The following is a 22,218-nucleotide window of genomic DNA, read 5'->3' on the forward strand; positions in this document are numbered from 1 at the left end:
TACAATCATATCATCTGTAAATTCTGATCTCTTCACCTCCTTTCTATTTTTATATTTTACTTCCTTCTCTTGTTTAATGCATCTTTCCTATAATTTTGAAAACACAGTTTCTTTCTTACAAGACAGGTGGGAAAATTACTAAAGCTTATAGTAAGTAAATTTAAAATAAACGTGTACAATTATTCTAACAGTCTGAAGCTAGATTACAAAACTCCTAGCCTATGAAATTTACAGTCATCAGCAGTTATAATCAAACACAATAGCTATATTTTAAAAGAAACCAGAAAATCCTGTGACCAATAAACACAACTGCATTTATGCATGCTGAGAAAGTGGTAATCAAATCACATGCTTTTGGTATATGAATCGATAAACATGGGGACATACAGAAATCCCACCTAAGAAATGATAATTGCACACAAAGGCATTGTGTTGTATTTTCCCTCATTAAATTAAGAGACATGGGCTAGTGGAAGACGCAGTATGACCATTTTATGGGTCTAATATCGATTCATGTATTTCACAGACTACAGTGTATTTTAATTTGTCACCAATACATTTCATATTTTTTGGATATCCTGGTCTCCATGAGTGAAACATTGATGATTCTTTTCCTTTAAATTTTATAGTGATTTCAAACTAGTAAATTAATTTGAAATTTGATTTACAAATACAAGGATCAAGCAAAAGTTATACCAGAGGTCACCTGGAACTAGCTTACTTCCACATTTACAAGTAAAATTTATAAACATCATTAAACTTTCCTAATATAAATTTCACATGAAATAGAATCTAGGCATTTCTGGCATGTGTTCTGAAATGTTTCAGTATGAAATAGCTAAATATTAAAAAACTCATTATATGAGTATTTTGCTTTAGAAATTCAGGGAAGTGCATCAGCTATGCTCAGGACAGGCTGAGGCCCCTGTCAGTCTGTTGTCTTATCCTTCTAGTTGATCAAGATTTCCAGGAGTAGAATGTCTTACAGCCTTAAAGGTAAAGTTACTGCCTCTAGATCTTATCAGCGTCAAGGCTGCAGCAGTGTAGCACTGACTGACAGCTGAATGGAATATAGATGAAGTGATTGAGACTACGAGTCACTCAGAGTCCCATTTTATTAAGTACTTTAAAAATGAGGTCCCAGAACCTTCAGTCAATTTAGGATTTATTGCAGGAAGGGGAAGATTCATGGTACTCTCTCTGAGGAGCTTCATTTGAGAGCTCACAGTGGCCTAGGGAAAATAGGGCATAGGAAAAATTAAAATGCTAAGATCATAATGAACATACATCCATGCTTCTGCCAAAATAAGTGAAGAAGTATTTTTTTTAATCTTTAAGGCTAAGTGAAAGACTAAGAAAATTATTTAAAACAGAAATTATATTGTAATATAGAAAATACAATTGATTTATGCATAATTTATGCACTTTTCTAAATTAAACATTTCTTCTCAATATATCTTTATACATAATAATAAAGAAAAGTTTTCACCTTATGTGACTATATTGCTTTTCTAGCTCTATGCAGCCATAATCAATAATCCAGAATTATTTTAACTTCTTTTTTCTTTTGCTAAGATATGGGCAGCTCAGTTCCTTTTAATACAGTCATTTTCCACAAATATAAGGAAGCCCTTCAAGTAGACATGAAGAAAAATTCTGAGATATACTGCCAGGTTAAAAAAACAAGATGCAGTATTCTTATCATCATTTGGACTTAAAAAATGATCAAAATACAATAAAAAGTGGTAATGAGATAGGGAGAAGATATTCTGCTTGTATATTCACGAAATATCCCTGAAACAATACTTAAAAGAACTTGATAACAGTGGTTGGTTTTAAGGAAAAGGACTGAAAAACAGGGGTGAGAAGGAGAGTGTATTATGACTTTTTTGTGTTCTCTGAATTGTGCAATGTAAGAATGTATAACTAATTCATATAAATAAATTAATAAAATTTTTACACAAAACAAATGGCTACTGGCACCACTTCAGCAAAGGAATAAGATGGCAAAATTGTTTTCTGGGTCGTTAGCTATACACATTCATTCTTAGGAAAAAACCATTCCCTATACCAAATCCATAAATTCATAAACCCAAGGATAAAGAAATAAAAGCATCTGTAATTCTTAAATGAATTCTTAACTTTCTATAAATTGTACAAGCCAGGCCAAACTTTTACTGATATAACAGCAGATGGACATTCAAATTTTCCCCCAAATAACTGAAAGAAATTACAATATTTTACATTAATCAAAGGAGGGAGAGACATGAACAATTTTAGTTTCAACACATTTTCATTGTGCCCCTTGGTGGGATCTAATTTTAGCAAAAACCTAACATATGTAATTACTAAATATATATATGGAAAGAGCAAAAATCTAGCTTTCATATCAGTCTCAATAGTGATTAATGTAATCTTACTAACTAACAAAAAGAAAAATCCTCCATAAATAAGCATCTAATTATAAGAATACAAATATCATTTTCTGGAGTAGTGAGTAAATAAAGCTTGTTAAAGCAAATTTTTATTATTGTATACTGTGGTGTAAGATAAACTGTGTTGTGACAAGCACAGAATATCACCTACTACAATCACAAAATTTTGATACTCAAATGCAAATTGTATTCAGGTTTCAAAATTCTAAAATTCTGTAATTGTTATAGCTATACAAATAAATAATGAAGAAAAATAAATTATAGAGTTTCAAATGAATAAAAACATACAAGGAAATTTGGTGCTGTAGTTAGAAGATCAAAGTGTAATGAATTCAGAATTGTAACTGGAGCCGACTCCTCTACCTTAATGTCCATGTACTACTAAAACATTAACAGTAATTAGATCTCTGGAATTAATTTAATGAAATGTAAAACACTGACTCAAGTAGTAATTCAGCTGAACTCATATCCAGAGATGTTCCAACAAAAACGTTACGTAGTATTTTTGAAAATTCTTATTTAATACTATCAGCATGAAATGCGTTTTAAATGTATATATATGTTTATATATGTAAAACATACATATATACATAATTTATACATACATGGACTCTAATGACCAAATAAACAAACACTGGCCGTTTGTACCATAACAAATTAATAAAATAAATTTAATTTGTTACCATCATAATTTTTTAAAACCTCTGATATTTATAAGTATCTTGAAAACTGAGCATTTTTATAATACATAAGCAAAAAAGAAACTCTCAAACATGCTTATTAATTATTTTTTTCAGTTAAAGTTATAAAACTAAAGTAAATCATATGCTAAAATAAAAATTCTCCATAAATGATTCAGAGATCCTTCAAGTATGAGAAAGATGGTTTTATATTGACTATTAGACTATGTAAGAATATATTCAGTGCTAATCATTTATTTTTCTTAGGAGTGGTTTCAATTTCAAATCATTATCTTATTTCACTGGCAATATCTTCAGAAACTTGTTTGCACAGTGAAGTAAACTTTTCTTTGCGGTGGGAAATTATTTCTAATAACTTTAAGTGAAAGTATTTCAGTATAGACAAAAAGTCAAATGTAAGAGAAAGTCAAGGCAATTATTCAGAGGACCAGAGCTACCCAGGAACTGAATAAAGATGTTAGGTTTGTGTTACTTCAAAGTACTCATACTTAACTAGTTTGACATCAACTGAATTAACTGACTATACGTTGCACTTATTATAGGCTCTTGTGGAATGGGCCAATCTCAGTCAGGAATTTTGTCCACAGTACAGGCTACTCCTACACAGTCAATTATATCAGGCAATGTTATATATAGGTGATAAGTAGACTATTAAACAACTAGAGGAACTGAATTTATATGGCACAGTTTAGCTCAACATTGGGAACGCAATGGATTGAGCCTTGACTAATAAGTTGTTAAAGATTGTGCTCTTAGACACAGACAACAGTGCAGTGATTACCAAAAAGAAGCAGGGTCGGGGGAGAAAGAAGAGAGTAAAGCGGGAATAAATGGTCATAGAAGAAGACCTGACTTGGGGTAGTAAACACACATTACACTATATAGGTGATGTATTATAGAACTGTACACTTGAAACCTATATAGTTTTATTTAACAATGTCACCACAATAAATGTAATAAAAATTTTTTAAAAAGAAAAAAGAAAGGTTGTGCTCATATAAATTCTTTGTATGGTTCTATGGTGAATGAAACAAGATACATAAAAATAAGTAAATTCTCTTTAATGACATGGCACCTACCAAAAAATCTTGAGTTTTAACAGTCTAAACAATCAAAGAGCCGTAAATATTCTAACAGTTGTCAAGAGAAGGATGGTAGGAAATCTTAAATAGGTTTCATGTCACTTAAACTTTGTTAACTTGACTATAATAACAGGTGTGAATTTGTTAACAGAATCACCACCTCACTTCGAATGAAACAGATGATTATCTCCAGCATTATTTGGAGGGGAATCTAAACCATCAAATATAAATTTTAGTTAAGAAATACAAAGTAACACAAAGTAACACTAACAGAGGTATATTTAGATAATATAAATCTATCATATGACACTATCAGATGTGCTTTGGCGAGGACTCCTATGATTATTCCAGGCAACAAGTTATTTTTTTTTATTTAAATTTTACACTCATTTTGCTAAAAAGAAAATTTTCTTGTAAAAAAGAAAAACAAAAAACCACTCTTTAAAAAACCATAAATATTAACACATTTTTAAAAAGTGTAAATTAATATGCACAATTGATACAATGAATCGGGGTTTTTTTTTTTAGGAGCTTCCGACTATTCCCAGTTGTTATAATTCAGTTATTTTAAATGTTAGTTTTATTTACCAATTAATAGAAATCACACATCAAATCTGTGTAATGGATAACTTAAGGAGTAATGCTACTTCTTCATAATGAATATTGAAAAAAATATCAAACTACAAAATTTACTCTATTATGTTTGCACCTGTATTTGCATGACCTGGAATAATCAATTTAGTTAACTGACAGCACTAATAAATCTACTAAACACATATCCAGTTGATAAGGATGTTAGCCAGAAACCAGTATGAAGGTAAATAGAAAACTCTGGAGAAAAAAAAGTAGGGGGATGGGGGCCAAAGGGATGGTGTGTCATCATGAGAAAGGGTGGATGAAATGAAAATGCTATTTCTCCCCATTTTTCAGTTTTCCTAAGGCCTTCGTAGGGGGCCAAAGGGACGGTATGGCATCATGTGAAAGGGTGGATGAAATGAAAATGCTATTTCTCCCCATTTTTCAGTTTTCCTAAAGCCTTCGTAAGTGGCAAGTACTTCCTTTTCCACCGGAAATGACTTTCTGGGTGGCATTTCTCAGGAGCACTAACTATAAAGTACTGACACCTATTTTACTGCTGTTTATTTTATGGTAAAGATACAATTATTTTTGCATCTACAACACCTTACAATTTCTTTGTAAATATTATGATTTTAAAGCTGGCAGAAAATTAGAAAGCCAACCACTTAATCTAACTAACCACTAATTTTGTTGATAGGGTACGTGAGGTCAAGAGAGGCTATGATTTAGTTTCTAATCTACATAAATATATTGTGACTAAAAGGTTTAGACATACCGTACCTATTGTTATGAAAACCAAGAGACAAATACACATAAGAAATACTTCAAAAACACAAAGAAAAGGTTACAGAAAAAGAATTCTTCACTGAGAACTGCTGGTGACCTGTTCTGATGTTAGAAATAGTGCACTAAAAAGTAAAGGGATTCAAAGACTAGATTAGGGAAAGGGCACTAAATGATTAAAGTGTAAACAAGTAATCATTACAAACTGACAAGTAGATACAAAGTACTTACCAAGTACATGTTATATCTCAAAAATCCATTAAAATGAAAAATGTAAAGCTTCTCATTTTCTAGCAAATTTGTTTCTACCTCTATTTTATTATAAAGACAAAGTATATGGTAAGAAGATAAAAAGGGGGTACTTGTGCTTATTTCAAATCCCCAAACTCCTTTTACATAGCACATCTAGAAAATCAATTCCATTGCTACTTTAGTCAGGTAGTTCTAAATGACTGCAATCTTTTATATGCTCAGCAGAGGTGAAAACAGAAAGCTCGGGTTACAGAGTTTGATGATACTGGATTCTACACAGCTTTCTATGACTATTTCTGTGGCATCATTTCAATACATTAAAGTATCTTGTTTTAAGGTAAATGTATTTTTTACATTTTAAAAACTCAAAAAGTCAATTGTGTGTGTTCCTAAGATACTATTTGCTCATAGCAATGATCAGAGCCAATACAGGTATTTTTTTCATTGGAATTACTAGATCACTGCTTCCCAAAAATCTCCCTGGCAGAATGCAAAATGGCTTTACACATGGCACATGGGTTAACATCTTTAATTTACTTTTCAAGAACGGAGTTTAATATACATTAGAAAAAAACATATGTTGTTTTCTACTTTAAAAGTGAGTATTTTAAAATATATATTCAGTAAATAGTAGTATAGGAGGCATGTGAATATGGCCAAATGTAAAGTCTAAAACCCAGCAGGGGTGTCCAACCTTTTGGCATCTCTGGGCCACAACTGAAAAAGAGTTGTCTTGGGCCACACATTAAATACATTGCAACACATAAACACACACACACACACAAATCTCGTAATGTTTTAAGTAAATTTATGATTTTGGGTTGGGCAGCATTCATCACTCTCCTGAGCCACACACAATGGGCTGCAGGTTGGACACCCCTGTAAATTTTGGGAAATGCTGTCCTAAATAAACTAACTTCTCTGGTAATAAGCTAGCACAGTATGACTGATGATCAATACTTTCTTGCCCCAGCCCAGCCTGTGTTTTTTCTGCCTATATTGGAAAACGTACAATAGTGGCTACCAAGAAGCTAAATTAGACAAATAAAAACTCAAATACTTACTGTTGCTGGGGAGGCCCGAGTGGTGTGTGTCACTGAGTGACCAGAATTCTCCATTGAATTGCCAATCAGATAGGTTCCTCCAGAGCTGCTGATGAGTTGTCCTCCCGTGACGCCCATCTGAATCCCTCCAGTGCCCACCATACTGTGGGATGAGACCACAGTAGTCACCTGTGCAGAACTCCCTTGAGTATCAAAGTAATTCCCTCCAGTGTTTTGGCTGTACATCTGTGTTTCTGTGTAAGGATAAGTTGTTGTTCGGCTTTAGAAGAAGAAGAAAAAAGAAATTTACTAGCTTATTTATATCACCTTATTTAATCTTTTCTAGTGTGTATTTCCATCTAAAATACATCAGTTAGCTTAGCCTGTGAAATATGACAAGTTTTGTATTTTGTATGAAACTTCATTTCCAGAAGCAGTGTTTACTTTCCAACGTGAAAGGACCTTCCTTTATTAAGTACCTCAACACTTCTCTGTACTTGAGGGTACTTGCCCTCTACTATTGTCTACCTCCAGCAAATAAATAGGTCCAGGTCTCTTCCCTCCAAAAAGTCTTGCTGAGTGACTTCAATTCCTTATAAAACTCCCTCAAATCCCAGTTTTAGAAAAGCTGGGATCTGGCAGGCACAGGGGCTGGCAAATCGACTCCTGCTGCTTCACATTCCTGGGTGACTTCCAACAAACCTCCATGACTAAGGAAGCTTGCATAGATGTCCTTCCTGCCACCACAAGGATCCTGAGCAGTTTACTCGCCTTGCACCCTAAATCTCTCTCTTCTCTCTCTTCCTCTGTACTCAGGGTTCTCTTTGATTGAAGACTATGCGAGCTCTTCATGTCCTCACTTTCCACTTCCCAACAACTGCAGTAAAGCTTCTGCCCTTAGCCATTCACTGAAATTGCTTTTAATAAGGTCACTTGCAACTAAATTTAAATACCAAGACATAAGGTTTCTGTCAGTCCTTATCTTTTTTGACCTATCTGCAATATAATGTTGTTGACCACTCCCTGTTGCCCTTTCCCTCCTATTCTGATTAAGCTTGTCTGACTGATTTTTCATTTTCAATTGATTATAACATTTTAACATGACTTCTGTTTTCATTTTTTTAACTTAATTACATACTCACAAGAAGTTACAAAAATAATTCAGAGCAGGATAAAACACTTTTATCGATGGACCTGGAGATTATTATGCTAAGTGAAATAATCCAGTAAGAGAGAGACAAAATCATTATGATCTCACTTATATGTGGAATCAAATTAACAAAATAAACTCACGAACAAAAGAGAAACAGAGACATGGATACAGGGACCAGACTGACAGCTGTCAGAGTGAAGGAGGGTTGGGGGACTGGATGAAAGAAGGTGAAGGGACTAAGTAAAAAAAAAAAACCACACACATACACACACACTTATATATAACAGAGACACAAATAACAGTGTGGTGATTAACAGAGGGGAAAAAGGGTGGGCAGTTGGTGGAAGTGAACAAAAACGAAGGGGATGGAAAGAGACTTTGCCTGGGGCGAAGGGTGCATGATGTATATCATATTTTATTGACTTGTATACTTGAAACCTTAATGATTTTGCAAACAAATGTCACTCCAATAAATTCAGTAAAAATTCAAACATTAAACTAAAATTTTCAGGGTTCTTTTTTTCATTCTCAACCCACATCTCAGAGCCAGCCATTACTGACAATTTAATGTATATATTTTCAAACATTTTCTATGTATACATAAAGTCTCTCTTTTAACATCTCCTGTTCCTTAGTTTCTATGGCATTTCTTTTCCACTTTTTACTTTTTCTGCCACTACCTTTCAAGAACATTTCAAAGTTCCATTTTTCTGGCACTTCAAACTTGATATTTTCTTTTTTCATTATTTTTTAAAATTTATTGTTGTTCAGTTACAGTTGTCCCACCTTCTTCCCCATTGCTCACCCGTACACCATCCCCCACCATTGTCCATGCCCATGGGCCCTCTATTTGTGCTCCTTTGCCCCTTCCCCTTCTTTCCCCCATTATCCTCTTACCCCCACCCCTCTGGTCACTGTCAGTTTGTTCTTTATTTCCACGTCTTTGGTTCTATTTTGCTCATTTCTTAGTTTTGTTGATTAGGTTCCACTTATAGGTTAGATCACATGGTATCTGTCTTTCACTGCCTGTTTATTTCACTTAGCATAATGCTCTCCAGTTCCACCCATGCTGTTGCTAAGGGTAGAGTTCCTTCTTTTTTCTGCTGCGTAGTATTCAATTGTTTAAATGTACCAGTTTTTTGATTTACTCATTTACTGATGAGCACTTAGGCTGTTTTCAGTACTTGGTTATTGTAAATAATGCTGCTACGAACACTGGGGTGCACAGGTTCTTTTCAGGCTTCTTAGGGTATAGTCGCAGCAGTGGGATTACTGGATCAAAAGGCAGTCCCTTCTTTTAAAACACTGATATTTTCTGAGGTCTCTGTGTTTAGCTTTTATTTTTTCTCATTTTATTCAGACCATGTACCTTTACCATATACCATATGACCATATAGATGCTCATAGTAAACCCTGCATAAGTGGATGTCTCCACTCTCTTTACTTTCTAGCTATACTTGAAGAATTTTAAACCTGGGTTTCTAACAGCCAGCCAGCTGGCTATCTCTATGAAGAAACCCTATGCTATGTGGGCAGTCCCATATATAAAACTTAATAAGTAACTCCTTATCTTTCCTGTTCTATTTCCTATATTACCCTTCTCAAAAGAGAGCAGCACCGCCATTCTCAGCTTTAGAATTATTGCTCTTTCCTCATTCAGACTGACATTAGTCACTAAGTCCTATTAATTTTACCTTTTAAGTAATTTTCCAATTCTCCTTTCCATTCTTGTACTCAATGCATTAACTAATAATATTGTGCATTATAATTCCCTTCTAATTGATTTTCCTTCCTCTAATCGGCTCTCTCCCAATCTACACCTGTTCTGCCAGGGGAGTTTTTCTAAAATGCAAACACAAAAATAAACCTTTTCTTAAAAACATTTCCATGATTCTCTCTTGCCTTCAGAAGGAATTCAAAACCCCTGGCTGACCTTGCAGGACCCAGCAGCACCGGTGCCGACCTAACCTTCAGTCTGGGTGCAGGCCATGTCCTCAATGTTTTTTTTACTCACAACACACTGACATTTTTGCTGGTCCCCCAAAGTGCCATTTTTTCTTGCCTTCCTGCTTTGTTGTTGCACATGGTTTCTTCTGCCTGGAAGACCTTTACATTTTTCTTTAACTCCCTTCCTTTGTCCTCATCACTTATAAATTCTCAGCTCAAGCATCGCCTTATCTCCAAATTATTTTGCTGTACCCCCTTGCCCTCTGAGGCCACTCCTCTCAGGGTGGTCACACTTTGCCCTCTCTATTTCCCTCATGCATACCCTGTGCCTACCTGAACTACACAACCCTCAACATACGTATTGTTCAATTCCTTCGTCTTCATACTCCCATGAAATTACGTTTTATTCCTATCTGTACCTTCAATACTTAACACAGTTGCTGGTACACTGTACGCACACTAATCAACAGATAAAAATAGGACCTGACATAATAGCCAGTTTCATATATTTATAAAACATACATTTTTTGTTTAAACAAGAGAAATTATGCCAAACTATTCAAATATTTGTAGCATTTAAAACAGGTCATTTGAACTCATTATAAATTATACTTGTAATATAATTTATAATGTAAATTGTAATAAAATAATAATAGTGTTTTGAAAGCATTCCACACTGAGTAATACATTCCAGAAAGAGTTGCTGCAGCAGAATCAGATGCAAATATTAGTTTGGGGTGATGACAGAAACAACCCCAGAGAAAGCAACTTTTAAAGAGAGAAAAATGCCATTTTAAATACATATACAGCTCTCCTCTCATCATTGCTCTATTTTGTAATTGGAGGTGTCAACTACATATCTCTTTCATTACATTTTGATAAAACAAAAGTGATGCTGATTTCAAATTTAGGTAAAAATAGAAAGGAGGGCATTTTAATTTATGTCCACTAAATATGAGTCATACTACTTGACTGTACTTAAAATAACACAATCTGATGTTGATACTTAAGTACAGCCAAATAAGGTATAGAAATAGATATAGGAGAATAAATGCTTTGGCAGATGTAAGACATGGTGCCAGCTTTAATTTTCAGTCTTAGCAAAATGATTAAGCTCCATAAGTTGATTTCACAAAGAAAATATATAATAATCATAAATGATAGTTAAAATACTGACCATTTACTATGCAATAGGCACTATTCTATGTGTTCAGGTATTAACTCTTTTAATCTTCATTTCAACTCTATGAGCTAGGTACTATTATAATTCTTATTTTGCAGACAAGGTGAATAGGTTGAGTAGCTTTGTCCAAGGCAAATAGCTGGTAAAAAATGGATGTGGTACCCGCACTGAGCCCATGCTCTCAACCATTTTGTCAAATAAAAAGAACTTAACTTTTTATAGTATATATCAAAGATATTTGTGAATGACTATTGGGGAATAGCCCTAACAGTTGGTACAAGGGCCATGTGAACTTTCTGTTACTATTCGGGATTTCCTTATATCCTATTGGCCCAACACTACTCTCTTTTCTTATCCAGAATAGGATCTGCAGGTGTACTTGCAATAGTAAAGAGAGAAAAGGCAAAACTATTTCAGATGACACTTACCCTCACATGGAATTTTTAAGTTCTATGATCATGGAAGTTGCCACTCTTATCACAAAAGAAACATTTCAGGGAATTTATATCACTCCATCTTTTGGGCATGCCTCCTTTATATAATTAGTTCTCAGTGAACATTAGTAATACAAACAAATGCATTATACATATAAAAAATCTGTATCTGTAGCCCTCAAGGCAGTATAAAAATAGGGCAGCAAAATGCAACATGCTTTGATTTTCATACTTCTCTCTAGTTGGAGATGATTCAAGAGCTAAAAAAAAATGAGCAAAAAACAAGACAAGGGTAAAAGTCACTAAAGAGTATGTCTAACCCATAAACCATCCTCATTACTGAGTCATGACCCATGGGACTGAGAAAGCTTGGCTACTGCATAAACATGCCCTGGGGTAAAGACTGGCAATTTCTAAGGGAGGGGAAAAAGGACAATTTTATTAGGAGATGAATTTGTCTCTGACAAATAATATACACTTGCAATGACAAATAGAAGAGATTTTAAACACTGGATTGGGTAATAGAGGCAGACCATAATATCTTTAGTCACTATTCTTTAAAGGTAAGAAGGTATGCATTACCCTTTTTGATGGAGTACCGTCTGGAGCCAGAGCCAGAATTATGCACAAATAACCCCTAAAGGTCTTTCTTTTCTTTTTTTTTTTTTTTTAAGTTTTCTGTTGTTTTCCTGTTTTTTTTTTTAATTAATTTATTTACTTTTTAAATACATTTGTCTCTGCCTTCCCCCCACCTCTTTCCCTTGCCCCCTCCCACCTTCCCTCCCTCAGCTCTTCCCCTTTGGTTTTGTCCATGAGTCCTTGCTATATGTTCCTTGACTTTCCCCTTCCCATGGTCTAAATACTCTAAAAACTCTTTAATTAATACTGATAAATTTATGTGGAAAAAAAGAAGCACCAACAGTAAAAACAAGCAGTTTTTCTTAAGTACGAGAAATAATATTTAATTTTGATACCTAAGATTAGCTTATCTTCCATATTGTATAATAAATACATATGAGTTATTGCTTGCACATTATCCCAGAAACATCCAAAATATAGGGTGGGGTAAAAGCAGCTTTACAATTGTTCAGATGGAAAATAATACAATAGTTAATAAATAATAATACATGAATAAACTATTTCACATATTCACTACTGTAAACCTACTTTTGTCCCACTCTCCCTCTGTTTGAGAAAATAACTCAATATTTGGTATATCTGATTGAAAGCAGCTAGCTAACTATTTCTGGACTGTGCATTCCTGAAACAGCTGAATTTCCAAGCAATTCTATTCACATTTGAAAGATGCTGCTCTATTTCTTTTGTTGTTATTTATTGATTGCCACAGACTGTTATGAAAATGTCATATTATTTCTATAGCAGAAAAGAAATCTTTCCATTGTTCTGCATATATATCCAATAATGAATGTAAAGCCACAGATATATGCATACTTGCTGACAGAAGCTTCTTCATAGCTGACTCTATAATAAGGTTCTATGTAAATGTCAGGACTCCGATCCACTGAATTCAGTAAATTATTGCTGTTTGCATCCCATCATGCCTCAGCATATACGTTGGCTAAGTATGACTCTGAATATTCTCTGCTCGCTTATTCACTGGGATGATTATGTCAATTTACTTCAGCTATAACCAATTTTTCTGTTTTCTTTAACTTCATGTGTCTCATCCACAATTCCAGACATATAATATCTCTAAATTATGTGTTTTGTATTTTACCCAGGTCTTGAATATCCTCTCCCACCAATAAGCTATTCAATAATAAAAATCAAGCAATGGTATGAAAATGGAAAATTAAGGAAATAGAATATCTTCCAAATTTTATACTATAAAATTTATTGTGAAGCTACACTATAGTAATGTTGATCATTATAATATCTTACATTGGCACAATGTTTTACATTTTCAGGCTACTTTGTACTCAGTCTTTTAACAAATATTTACTAGTCATTTATTCTGGCTCCTAGAATAAAAGTAATAAAACAGACATAACCTCAACTATCATAAAGGCTACATAACTTAAGGAGTAGGTGGTCAAAAGAAAGAAATGAAAATAAAATAATTAGAAATTTTTTTAAGTCTATGAAAGAGTAAAATAAAATATTAAAGTATAATAAATGGGAGGGGTATATTAGATGGGTTAGTCAAGAATGTTACCCCTAAAGAAGAGAGATTTAGGTTGAAACTAAATAACAAAAAGCAGTCAGCACTATGGAAAACAGGAGGAAAAATACATCAGGAAGAGGATACAGCCTGTGCAAAAGCCACAACAGATCCTGGTATTTAGGAAGAAATTAGAAGTCTAGAATGCCTGGTTATAACAACTGAGAAGGATATTAGGAAGCAATGAAGTTTTAAAAGGTAAAAACTAAATATACAAGTAATATAAATGAAATTTTTGGAACTGGATGTGATAATCAATAATTTTAATTGGTCACAACAATATTAAAGAAGAGATTAGACTAGGTCATCAGAGCATATTTCATCTAGTAAGTATAGGAATTACTTTCAGGAACTTTTGTTTCTCTCATATACATATATGGTATGTGTCTGCGCATACTTATATGTGCATGTATGTATTTCCCTGATTATAACATGAACATCTAATCTTCTCACTGTGGATGGTGGTTTAAGAAGTTTGAAACATATTATTATGGACTATGGCAAGAGCTTTACATTTTGTATTAGGCTGGGCTGGGCATGGTAAGTGGGGGGTGAGGGAAAGTTCTAGTCTGAGAAACAACCTTAACAAAGGACTGAGGCCAGAAAGATAATGAGAAATCAAAAAGAAAGTATACAGCAAACAGGGTACAACACTGCAGATGGGTCATATGAGATGATTCCAGAACATGTTCATTAGTGTTTCCGTGTAGCGATAGCAATATATGTGTAACTGGACGAGATTGAAGAAATAAGTAACTGAAGGCAGCCAGAATGAACAACTTTTTAGATATTTTTGAAAAGCCTGAGAGCACATGAGGGAACTAGAAGAACTGGGGAACTAGGGCCAATTTTGCAGGGGGAGGGGGGGTATACATTTTCTCACTTAACCTATACTAAGTGAACCAGACAGGTTAGGGATTATTATCCCTCTTGTAGAGCTATGATGAGAATCCAGCGGCAGTAATGGTGGACTGTGGTGGAGGCGGGTACAGTGGGGTGGTGTCCTTACTGGGCTACTTCTGTGGTGTGGTTTTGTCTATGATCTGGCCACTAATGTTGCTTGCACCTGTCTTTTTTCAGCCTATTCTCCAAATGTACTAGAAATTCCCTAAATCACAAATATCTTTCAATAAATTCTTTGTTTTTCTTAAACAAACCCAGTGTTGGTTTCTGCTGCTTGATAGCAAGAACCCTGTCTTGAACTGTTTCTCAGTGTGAAGTTTTTAATGTAAGTCACCAAAGCCCTGCATAGAAGTAGCTGTATTATTTGGAATCTTCCACAAATTGCTTTCACATAATACATAATAACTGGCTGGCCAGAATGCACTATTTATTTGAGTTTCTAAATAGATCTTTTCTTGAATGCACTAAGTCAGACTGAAGGTAGAAGATATACCAAACAGGTGACATGTCCATTTTATGGAAGACACCAAAGGGAAAAAAGTAATTTAGAAAGGAATTCAAGTGACCTGACATTTAAACTCTTATTATTACCTAAGAATAAAAACAATAGATTAAATGTGAAGTAATAAGTACTACTCAATATGACTAATAAAACACTTGCCGTGATTTAAATTCAGGAGACACACTTATTTCTGCTAATTTCAACTGCTTTAACAATAAGTAAAAAAACAAAAGTATTAATTGAGCTATTGCCACAACTAGAGAGGAAATGTAAGAATAAATGTTTAAGTCAATAATTCTTGCAATACCTAATTGAGCTTTGTCATGATATATAGCATTTTATTACCATATATGTTGATGATATACAGACTACTGGAATCATAACTTTGTAATAGTCTCATTACAGAAAGATACCTAGACATTTACACTTTACTTTGTATTTGAATTCTTTATTTCTATAATAAAGAAATGTGGTTCTCATGCTTTAGTGTGCAATAAAGTTACCTGGAGGGCTTTTGTAAAATGCAGATTGCTGGACCTCACCCTGAAGTTCCTGAATCAGTAGAATTGGGCTAGGTACCAAAAGGTGGCATTTCTAACAAGTCCTGAGGCAATGTCAATACTGCTGGCTTAAACGCACTCTGAGAACCACTGTACTGGAAGACACTAAAATGTGAAGCTCAACTTTCACATGTATGAAGAAAAAAGTGCCATTTCACAACTATTAATTTTTTAAGGCTATTTGAGTTTTGGGGTTTTTTTTTGTTGTTTATTTTTAAGTCAAAGTCTACTGATATAAAGGAGTTTGATATTTTGGGGCAGTTACCCATGAGAGGACTACCAAAACTTCCTTTGCTTTAACAGTTTTGAAGCATATCAGAAAAGGCACACATAATAAGTACATATACAGGTCATTTGAGACAACAAAAGTCAGGGAAGTGGATTAATGAACTTAAATCAACTTTAGCAGAAATGGATCATAAAAAAATTTAATCCAGAGTTACTGGTCTAAATTTGCAATTAAGAAAAGCTGAGCTACAACATATGGTGGTTCTGTTTTTAATTTTTTGAGGAACCTCCACACTGTTTTCCATAGTGGCTGTACCACTTTACATTTTCACTAGCAGTTCACAAGGGTTCCTTTTTCTTGCATCCTCACCTACTCTTATCTTTTTCCCTTGTCTTTTTAATAATTGCCATCCTAACAGGTGTGAGGTGCAGTTTTGTTTTGCATTTTCCTGATGATTAGTGATGTTGAACACCTTTTTATGTACCTGTGGGCCATTTGCATGTCTTCTTTAAAAAAGGTCTATTTACATCCTATGCCCATTTTTAAATCAGATTATTTGCTTTTTTGCTATTGAGCTAAATTCCTTATATATTTTGGATACTGCCCATTATCATATATGTAAATAGGCAAATATTTTCTCCCATTTCATAGGTTGTCTTTTCATTTTGTCAATTGTTTCTATTGCTCTGTATAAGCATGATCACTTCATGTAGTCCCACTTGTTTATTTTTGCTTCTGTTGCCTTAATTTTTGGTGTCATATAAAAAAATATCATTGCCAACACTGATGTCAAGGAGCTTACCCTCTATGTTTTCTGCCAGGAGTTTTACAATTTTGGATCTTACATTTAAGTCTTTAATCTATATTTAGTTAATTTTTGGTGAGCGGTATGAGATAGGTGTTCAGTTCCATTCTTTTTCATGTTGATATCCAGTTTTCCCATCATCTTTTACTGAAGAGACTATCTTCCTCCCATTACGAATTCTTGGTGCCCTTGTCAAAGATTATTTTACCATATATGCAAGAGTTTATTTCTGGGCTCCCTATTCTGTTCATTGGTCTCTATGTTTGTCTTAGAACTACCATATAATCCACCAATGCCAATTCGGGGTATGTTTCTGAAGGAAATGAAATGAATATCTTGAAGAGATATCTGCACTCCTGTGTTTATTGTAGTATTATTCACAATAGCCAAGACATGGAAACAACTTAAGTGTCCATAAAAAGATGAATGGATAAATAAAATGTGGCATATATATGCAATGAAATATTATTCAGCCATTCTCAACAATGGATGAACTTTGTGGGCATTGCGCTAAGTGAATTAAGTAAGACAGAGAAAAACAAATACTGTATGATCTCATACATTGTATATAAATAATCAAACTTATAGAAACAGAGAGCAGAATGGTGGTCGCCGGGGACTGAGGATGGGAATGATGGGGGCATGTTGCCATGGGTTCAAACTTCCAATTGTAAGATGAATAAGTTCTGGGAATCTAATGTACAGCATAGTGACTACAGTTAATTGTACTGTACTATAAACTTGAAAAAATGAAAATAGAAAACTGAGCAACCACGTTCATGTGCATATGCCCAAAAGAGTTTTGTGCTGAAAAATTATGTTTAAAAATGAAAAACAAAAGCAATATTAGGCTTCTGGTCAAGGTGGCAATGTAGACAGACATGGCTCGTCTCTTAATACAACCACATCAAAATTACAACTAAAATATAGAACCACCATTACTCAGAAACATCAGAAATGAAGTTGAATGGAAGTCTGGCAACTACGAAATCAAGTTGAATGGAAATCTGACAACTATGGAATTGAAGAAACCACATCCATGCAGACCGGTAGGAGGGGCATGGACACAGAACGGGCTGGCCCCACACCCACGTGGATAAAAATTCAGGAGGGATATCTCTGGAGCGAGGAATCCCAGACCCACACCAGGCCCCTCAGTCCAGGGTTCCAGTGCCAGGAAGATAAGACTTCACAACTTCTGGCTGCAAAAACCAGTGGGGATTGAGTTGGTGGAGGAGGCTGCTGGAGCCCTAAGCAGTTCCTCTTGGGTAACCCTCTCACGGACTCACCTACTCAGACTCACAGTCCCTCTGAGCTCCAGCACTGGGGTGGCAGCTTGAAGGGCACCAGTCGTATACAGGGAGAAACTGAAAGGTCTGTCACTGGTGTGAGCAGAGGCCACTGTCCTTCTGCTGAGCACCCCCCACCACAGAGCTGGTAGGCTGGTGCCATATCTGAGATTCCATCAACCTGGCTAACACCGTGTGACCAACCTTGGAGATCCACAAGGCTCTACGCCATCCAACTTACGGCCCACCCAAGCTGCTTTTCTATAAGAAAGGCTCTTCTTGGCTCCTAAATCCTATCAAACAAGCAACAGCTGGCTTCAGTGAGCCCTAGTGGCAGCTAGATTGGCTTCACCTGGGAATCTCCAAGCCCAGTATAAGCAGTAGCCATCTCAGATTGCTTTATACCGTAGGCAGGGTGCCCCAGGCAAAACACAAACGGGGGCTGATCTTGGTGTGCACTAGCCAGTAAACCCCAGGGCCAAAGCACCGAGGGAAATGCTACAGGCCACATTGGAGCACCACCACTCTGCCCCTGCACAGCAGATCCTCCAAGGAGAGGGGAGGTTGGTGGTCAGTGGTCACAGACAGTCCTTGCAGCTGACTGGCCTGGGTAAATCCCTCCACTGATATGCCAACAGTAACCAAGGCTCACTTACAAGAGGAGGGTGTACTCAGCCCACAAAAAGGGCGCACCTTGAATACCCAGCTCAGGTGAAAGGGAAAGCTGTGACACTGGGCCCTACAAGACACCTACTATACCAGGCCATACTATCAAGACATGGAGTAAAAGTAGCTCTACTAAATAAATAGTAACAAACACAGGAAGGTTGTCGAAACGATGAGACAAACAAACATGGCCTAAATGAAAAAATGGATCAAACCACCAGCAGAAGAGCTAAATGAAATGGAGATAAGCAATCTATCAAATACAGAGTTCAAAACACTGTTTATAAGGATGCTCAAAGAACTTAGTGAGGACCTCAGCAACATAAAAAAGACCCAGTCAAAAACAAGGATATGCTAATTGAAATAAAGAACAACTTATAGGGAAACAACAGTAGAAAGGATGAAGCTGAGAAACAAATCAGTCTCTGTAACAACTTTAAGAGGCCCAACATTTGTTTCATTGGGGTGCCAGAAGGAGAAGAGAAAGAGCAAGAAATTGGAAATCTATCTGAAAAAATAGTGGAAGAAAAGTCCCATAATTTGGTGAAGGAAATAGACATGCAAGTTCAGCAAGAACAGAGTGTCCCAATTATGATGGATGCAAAGAGGTCTATTCCAAGATACATCATTATTAAAAGACCAAAGGCTAAAGATAAAGAGAGACTCTTAAAATCAAGAGAAAAGGAGTTAGCTACCAGAAGGTTGCCAGACGGGAAGGGTGAAGGGGAGAATGGGTGAAGAGGTGAGGGGATTAAAGAAGTACAAATAGGTACAGAATAGCCATGGGGATGTAAAGTACAGTATAGGAAATGGAGTAGCCAAAGAACTTATACACATGACCCATGGACATGAACAATGGTGGGGAGATTGCCTGAGGGAGTGGGGCAAAGGGGGAAAATCAGGAAAACTGTAATATCATAATCAATAAAATATATTTTTAAAAGTGATATTAATACTATGGTTAGCAGAATCTCAAATTGGTTCCATTCATTTTCCCTTGTGTATTTAAAACTACCAAGAATTCTGCTCCTGTCTCACCTATTAGTAAATGCTCTTCTTTATTTAACTCACTCAACAAATACAAATTTAGCACTTGTCATATACAACTCTTTTAGGTGTGAGAGAGAAAATGGGAGAAAAAAACCAAGGTACTTGCCTACCTGAAACTTACATTCTATTGAAGAAAAGACAAATGTTAGATAAGTTTAAAATAGTCATGAGGATAACAGACAGTGCTATTGTGGAAGAAATGTGGTTTCTGTTAGAGAACAGTAGGGGAATGTGCACAGAGCTTAGGCCACAGAAAAAAAATTTTATGGTCAATAATACGACTGAGGAGGATACAGTAAGATAGGAAGAAAATTGAAGAATATAGCCAGAAAAAAACAAAGGAAGACAGTGATTCAAGTATAGAGTAGTTGGCTGTTTGTTAGAGATTAAGAAAATTTAGTCTAGAAGAATGTCTATTATATTTAAAAACCTGAGGTCACCAATGACCCTTATAAGAGCAGTTTCACTGTAATGCAAAGAAGAAAGCCAGCTAAGAAGAGGCTGAAGAATGAGGTCAATCCTGAAAGGTTCTACTATAAAGAGAAATGCAAAAATCAGGGAATTGTTAACATGATGGATATATAGTCCAGTGGGACTTTGAAAAATGGATGCAGCTAAAGCATGTATGTATGTATGCTGTTGATGCCAAACACAGTACTAACCTGGGAAAACAGGTGGTATGCCCAATACTCAAAGTCAGGTATACTGATGAACTAAAAGCAGTTTGGGGTCCCAGAACATTCCCTGGGAGGCAACACTATTAGTATATTTCTGAGGGCCAGACTAAGATTTGTTTCTACTGTCCTCTCTAAAAGCTTCTGGTCTTTACAAAGCTCAGTCTTCATGAATCAGCCTTAGACTTTATACAGCTGGGGGACTATAATCATACCTTAAAAAAGACTTCAGTCTCTGTTAGGCACAATATCATGATTCCCAGCCATTTCAAATATATACTCCCCAACAAAGGTGTATCATAGTAGCTTCCAAATTTTTGTTCAATCAGAAATATTTAACATGTTTTACTTTTGCAGTTTTTTAAAAAGAGTAAGTACACTAAAAGTGAATATATTTTTCAGATAATATAAGACTTGGTTAATTAAGAAATGCTTTTAACTCTTAATCCCTATTTTCCAGATTAGGAAATCTGGTGCAAATATGCTATTTTCCTGAGGTCCTGTTGTAGGCAGTGGGAGAAATGATGTTTGAACATGGGTCTCTTGAAGTTCATTTAAGAAAATTAATAACACAACTTGGTTCCAAACGTAAAAAAGTATATGTGGATTTCTTTCATTTCCTCCTTTCTTAAGAAAAAGGAGGCATGAGGAAAGGAGGAAAAAAATGAGTATCTGAAGTCTTCCAAGTGTAAGCATGTGGAACTAACTATTCTGAATGTCAGTTATAGGATATGAAAATATTAAAGAATAGATTGCTCTTAATGTGCATCATTTAATTTACTAATGAAAAATAAAATATATATACAGGGCAATCAAAGAGTAGCCTTTTCTCTTAAAAGAAATAATATTTGATGTTAAAAACTAGTATATACATATTTTTCCATGTATTTTAATAATATAGAAAGAACATGCTATATTCATAAAATAAATTTAACTATAAAAGTACAAGATGGGACTGGAGAGCATTATGCTAAGCGAAATAAGCCAGGGGGCGAAAGACAAATACCATGTGATCTCACTTATAAGTGGAAACTAACCAACAATACAAAGATGCAAGGAAAATAAGACCAGCAACACTGAAAGGAAAAGAAATCAACAGAGAGAAGAGGGAAGGGGGCGGGGCGGGGGGGCGGGGGGGCGGGGAAAAGGAAGGGAAGGGGAAAGTCAAGGAACATATAGCAAGGACTCATGGACAAAATCAAAGGGGAAGAGCTGAGGGAGGGAAGGAGGGAGGGGGCAAGGGAAAGTGGTGCGGGGGAGGCAGAGACAAATGTATTTGAAAAAATAAATTTAAATTAAATTAAAAAAAAACAACAAAACAATTCCGAAACCAAAAAAAAAAAAAATAATAATAAAAGTACAAGATGGGTTTGTTAGTCATATGAATAACAAAAAGCTTAGTCTTCAAAAGTCACAAGTTCAATTATTATCTAAAATACAATACACAATAATACAGTAGTAAAATGGATAAGATTTACTATTTTTTTAAACTGGTCAACCCTTCCTCCCTAACAGCCCAAATAACTCGGGACTGAAAGACCATCACCTGCAGATCACTAAAAAGAATCATGACTGAGGGTCAGGAAACAGGAACTCTATACACTTAGACTTTATACAGCTGTATACTCTATACACCGTAGACTCTATACACTAACCAGCCAGGAAAGTTCATTTACCTCTCTGGGCCTCAGTTTACTTATCTGTAAAGTGGTAGAATTGAAATAAATGATCTCTATGACTATCCCAACTCTGACATTTGCAAGTCT

General features: G+C 35.3%; 1 protein-coding gene across 1 annotated transcript in view; it reads right to left on the minus strand.

The window, feature by feature from the left end:
• The window catches only part of RFX3 (regulatory factor X3), a 212,454-nt gene that overhangs the window by 81,938 nt on the left and 108,298 nt on the right, over positions 1 to 22,218 (minus strand). Inside the window, exon 4 of the mRNA XM_054583074.1 lies at positions 6,897 to 7,155. Within this exon, the coding sequence (XP_054439049.1) occupies positions 6,897 to 7,155 (259 nt within the window). The remainder of the gene's footprint in view (positions 1 to 6,896; positions 7,156 to 22,218) is intronic.

This window comes from Pteronotus mesoamericanus, unplaced genomic scaffold, assembly GCF_021234165.1.
Source record: "Pteronotus mesoamericanus isolate MK-2021 breed Mesoamerican mustached bat unplaced genomic scaffold, CSHL_Meso_final contig_73, whole genome shotgun sequence".
Taxonomy (NCBI): domain Eukaryota; kingdom Metazoa; phylum Chordata; class Mammalia; order Chiroptera; family Mormoopidae; genus Pteronotus; species Pteronotus mesoamericanus.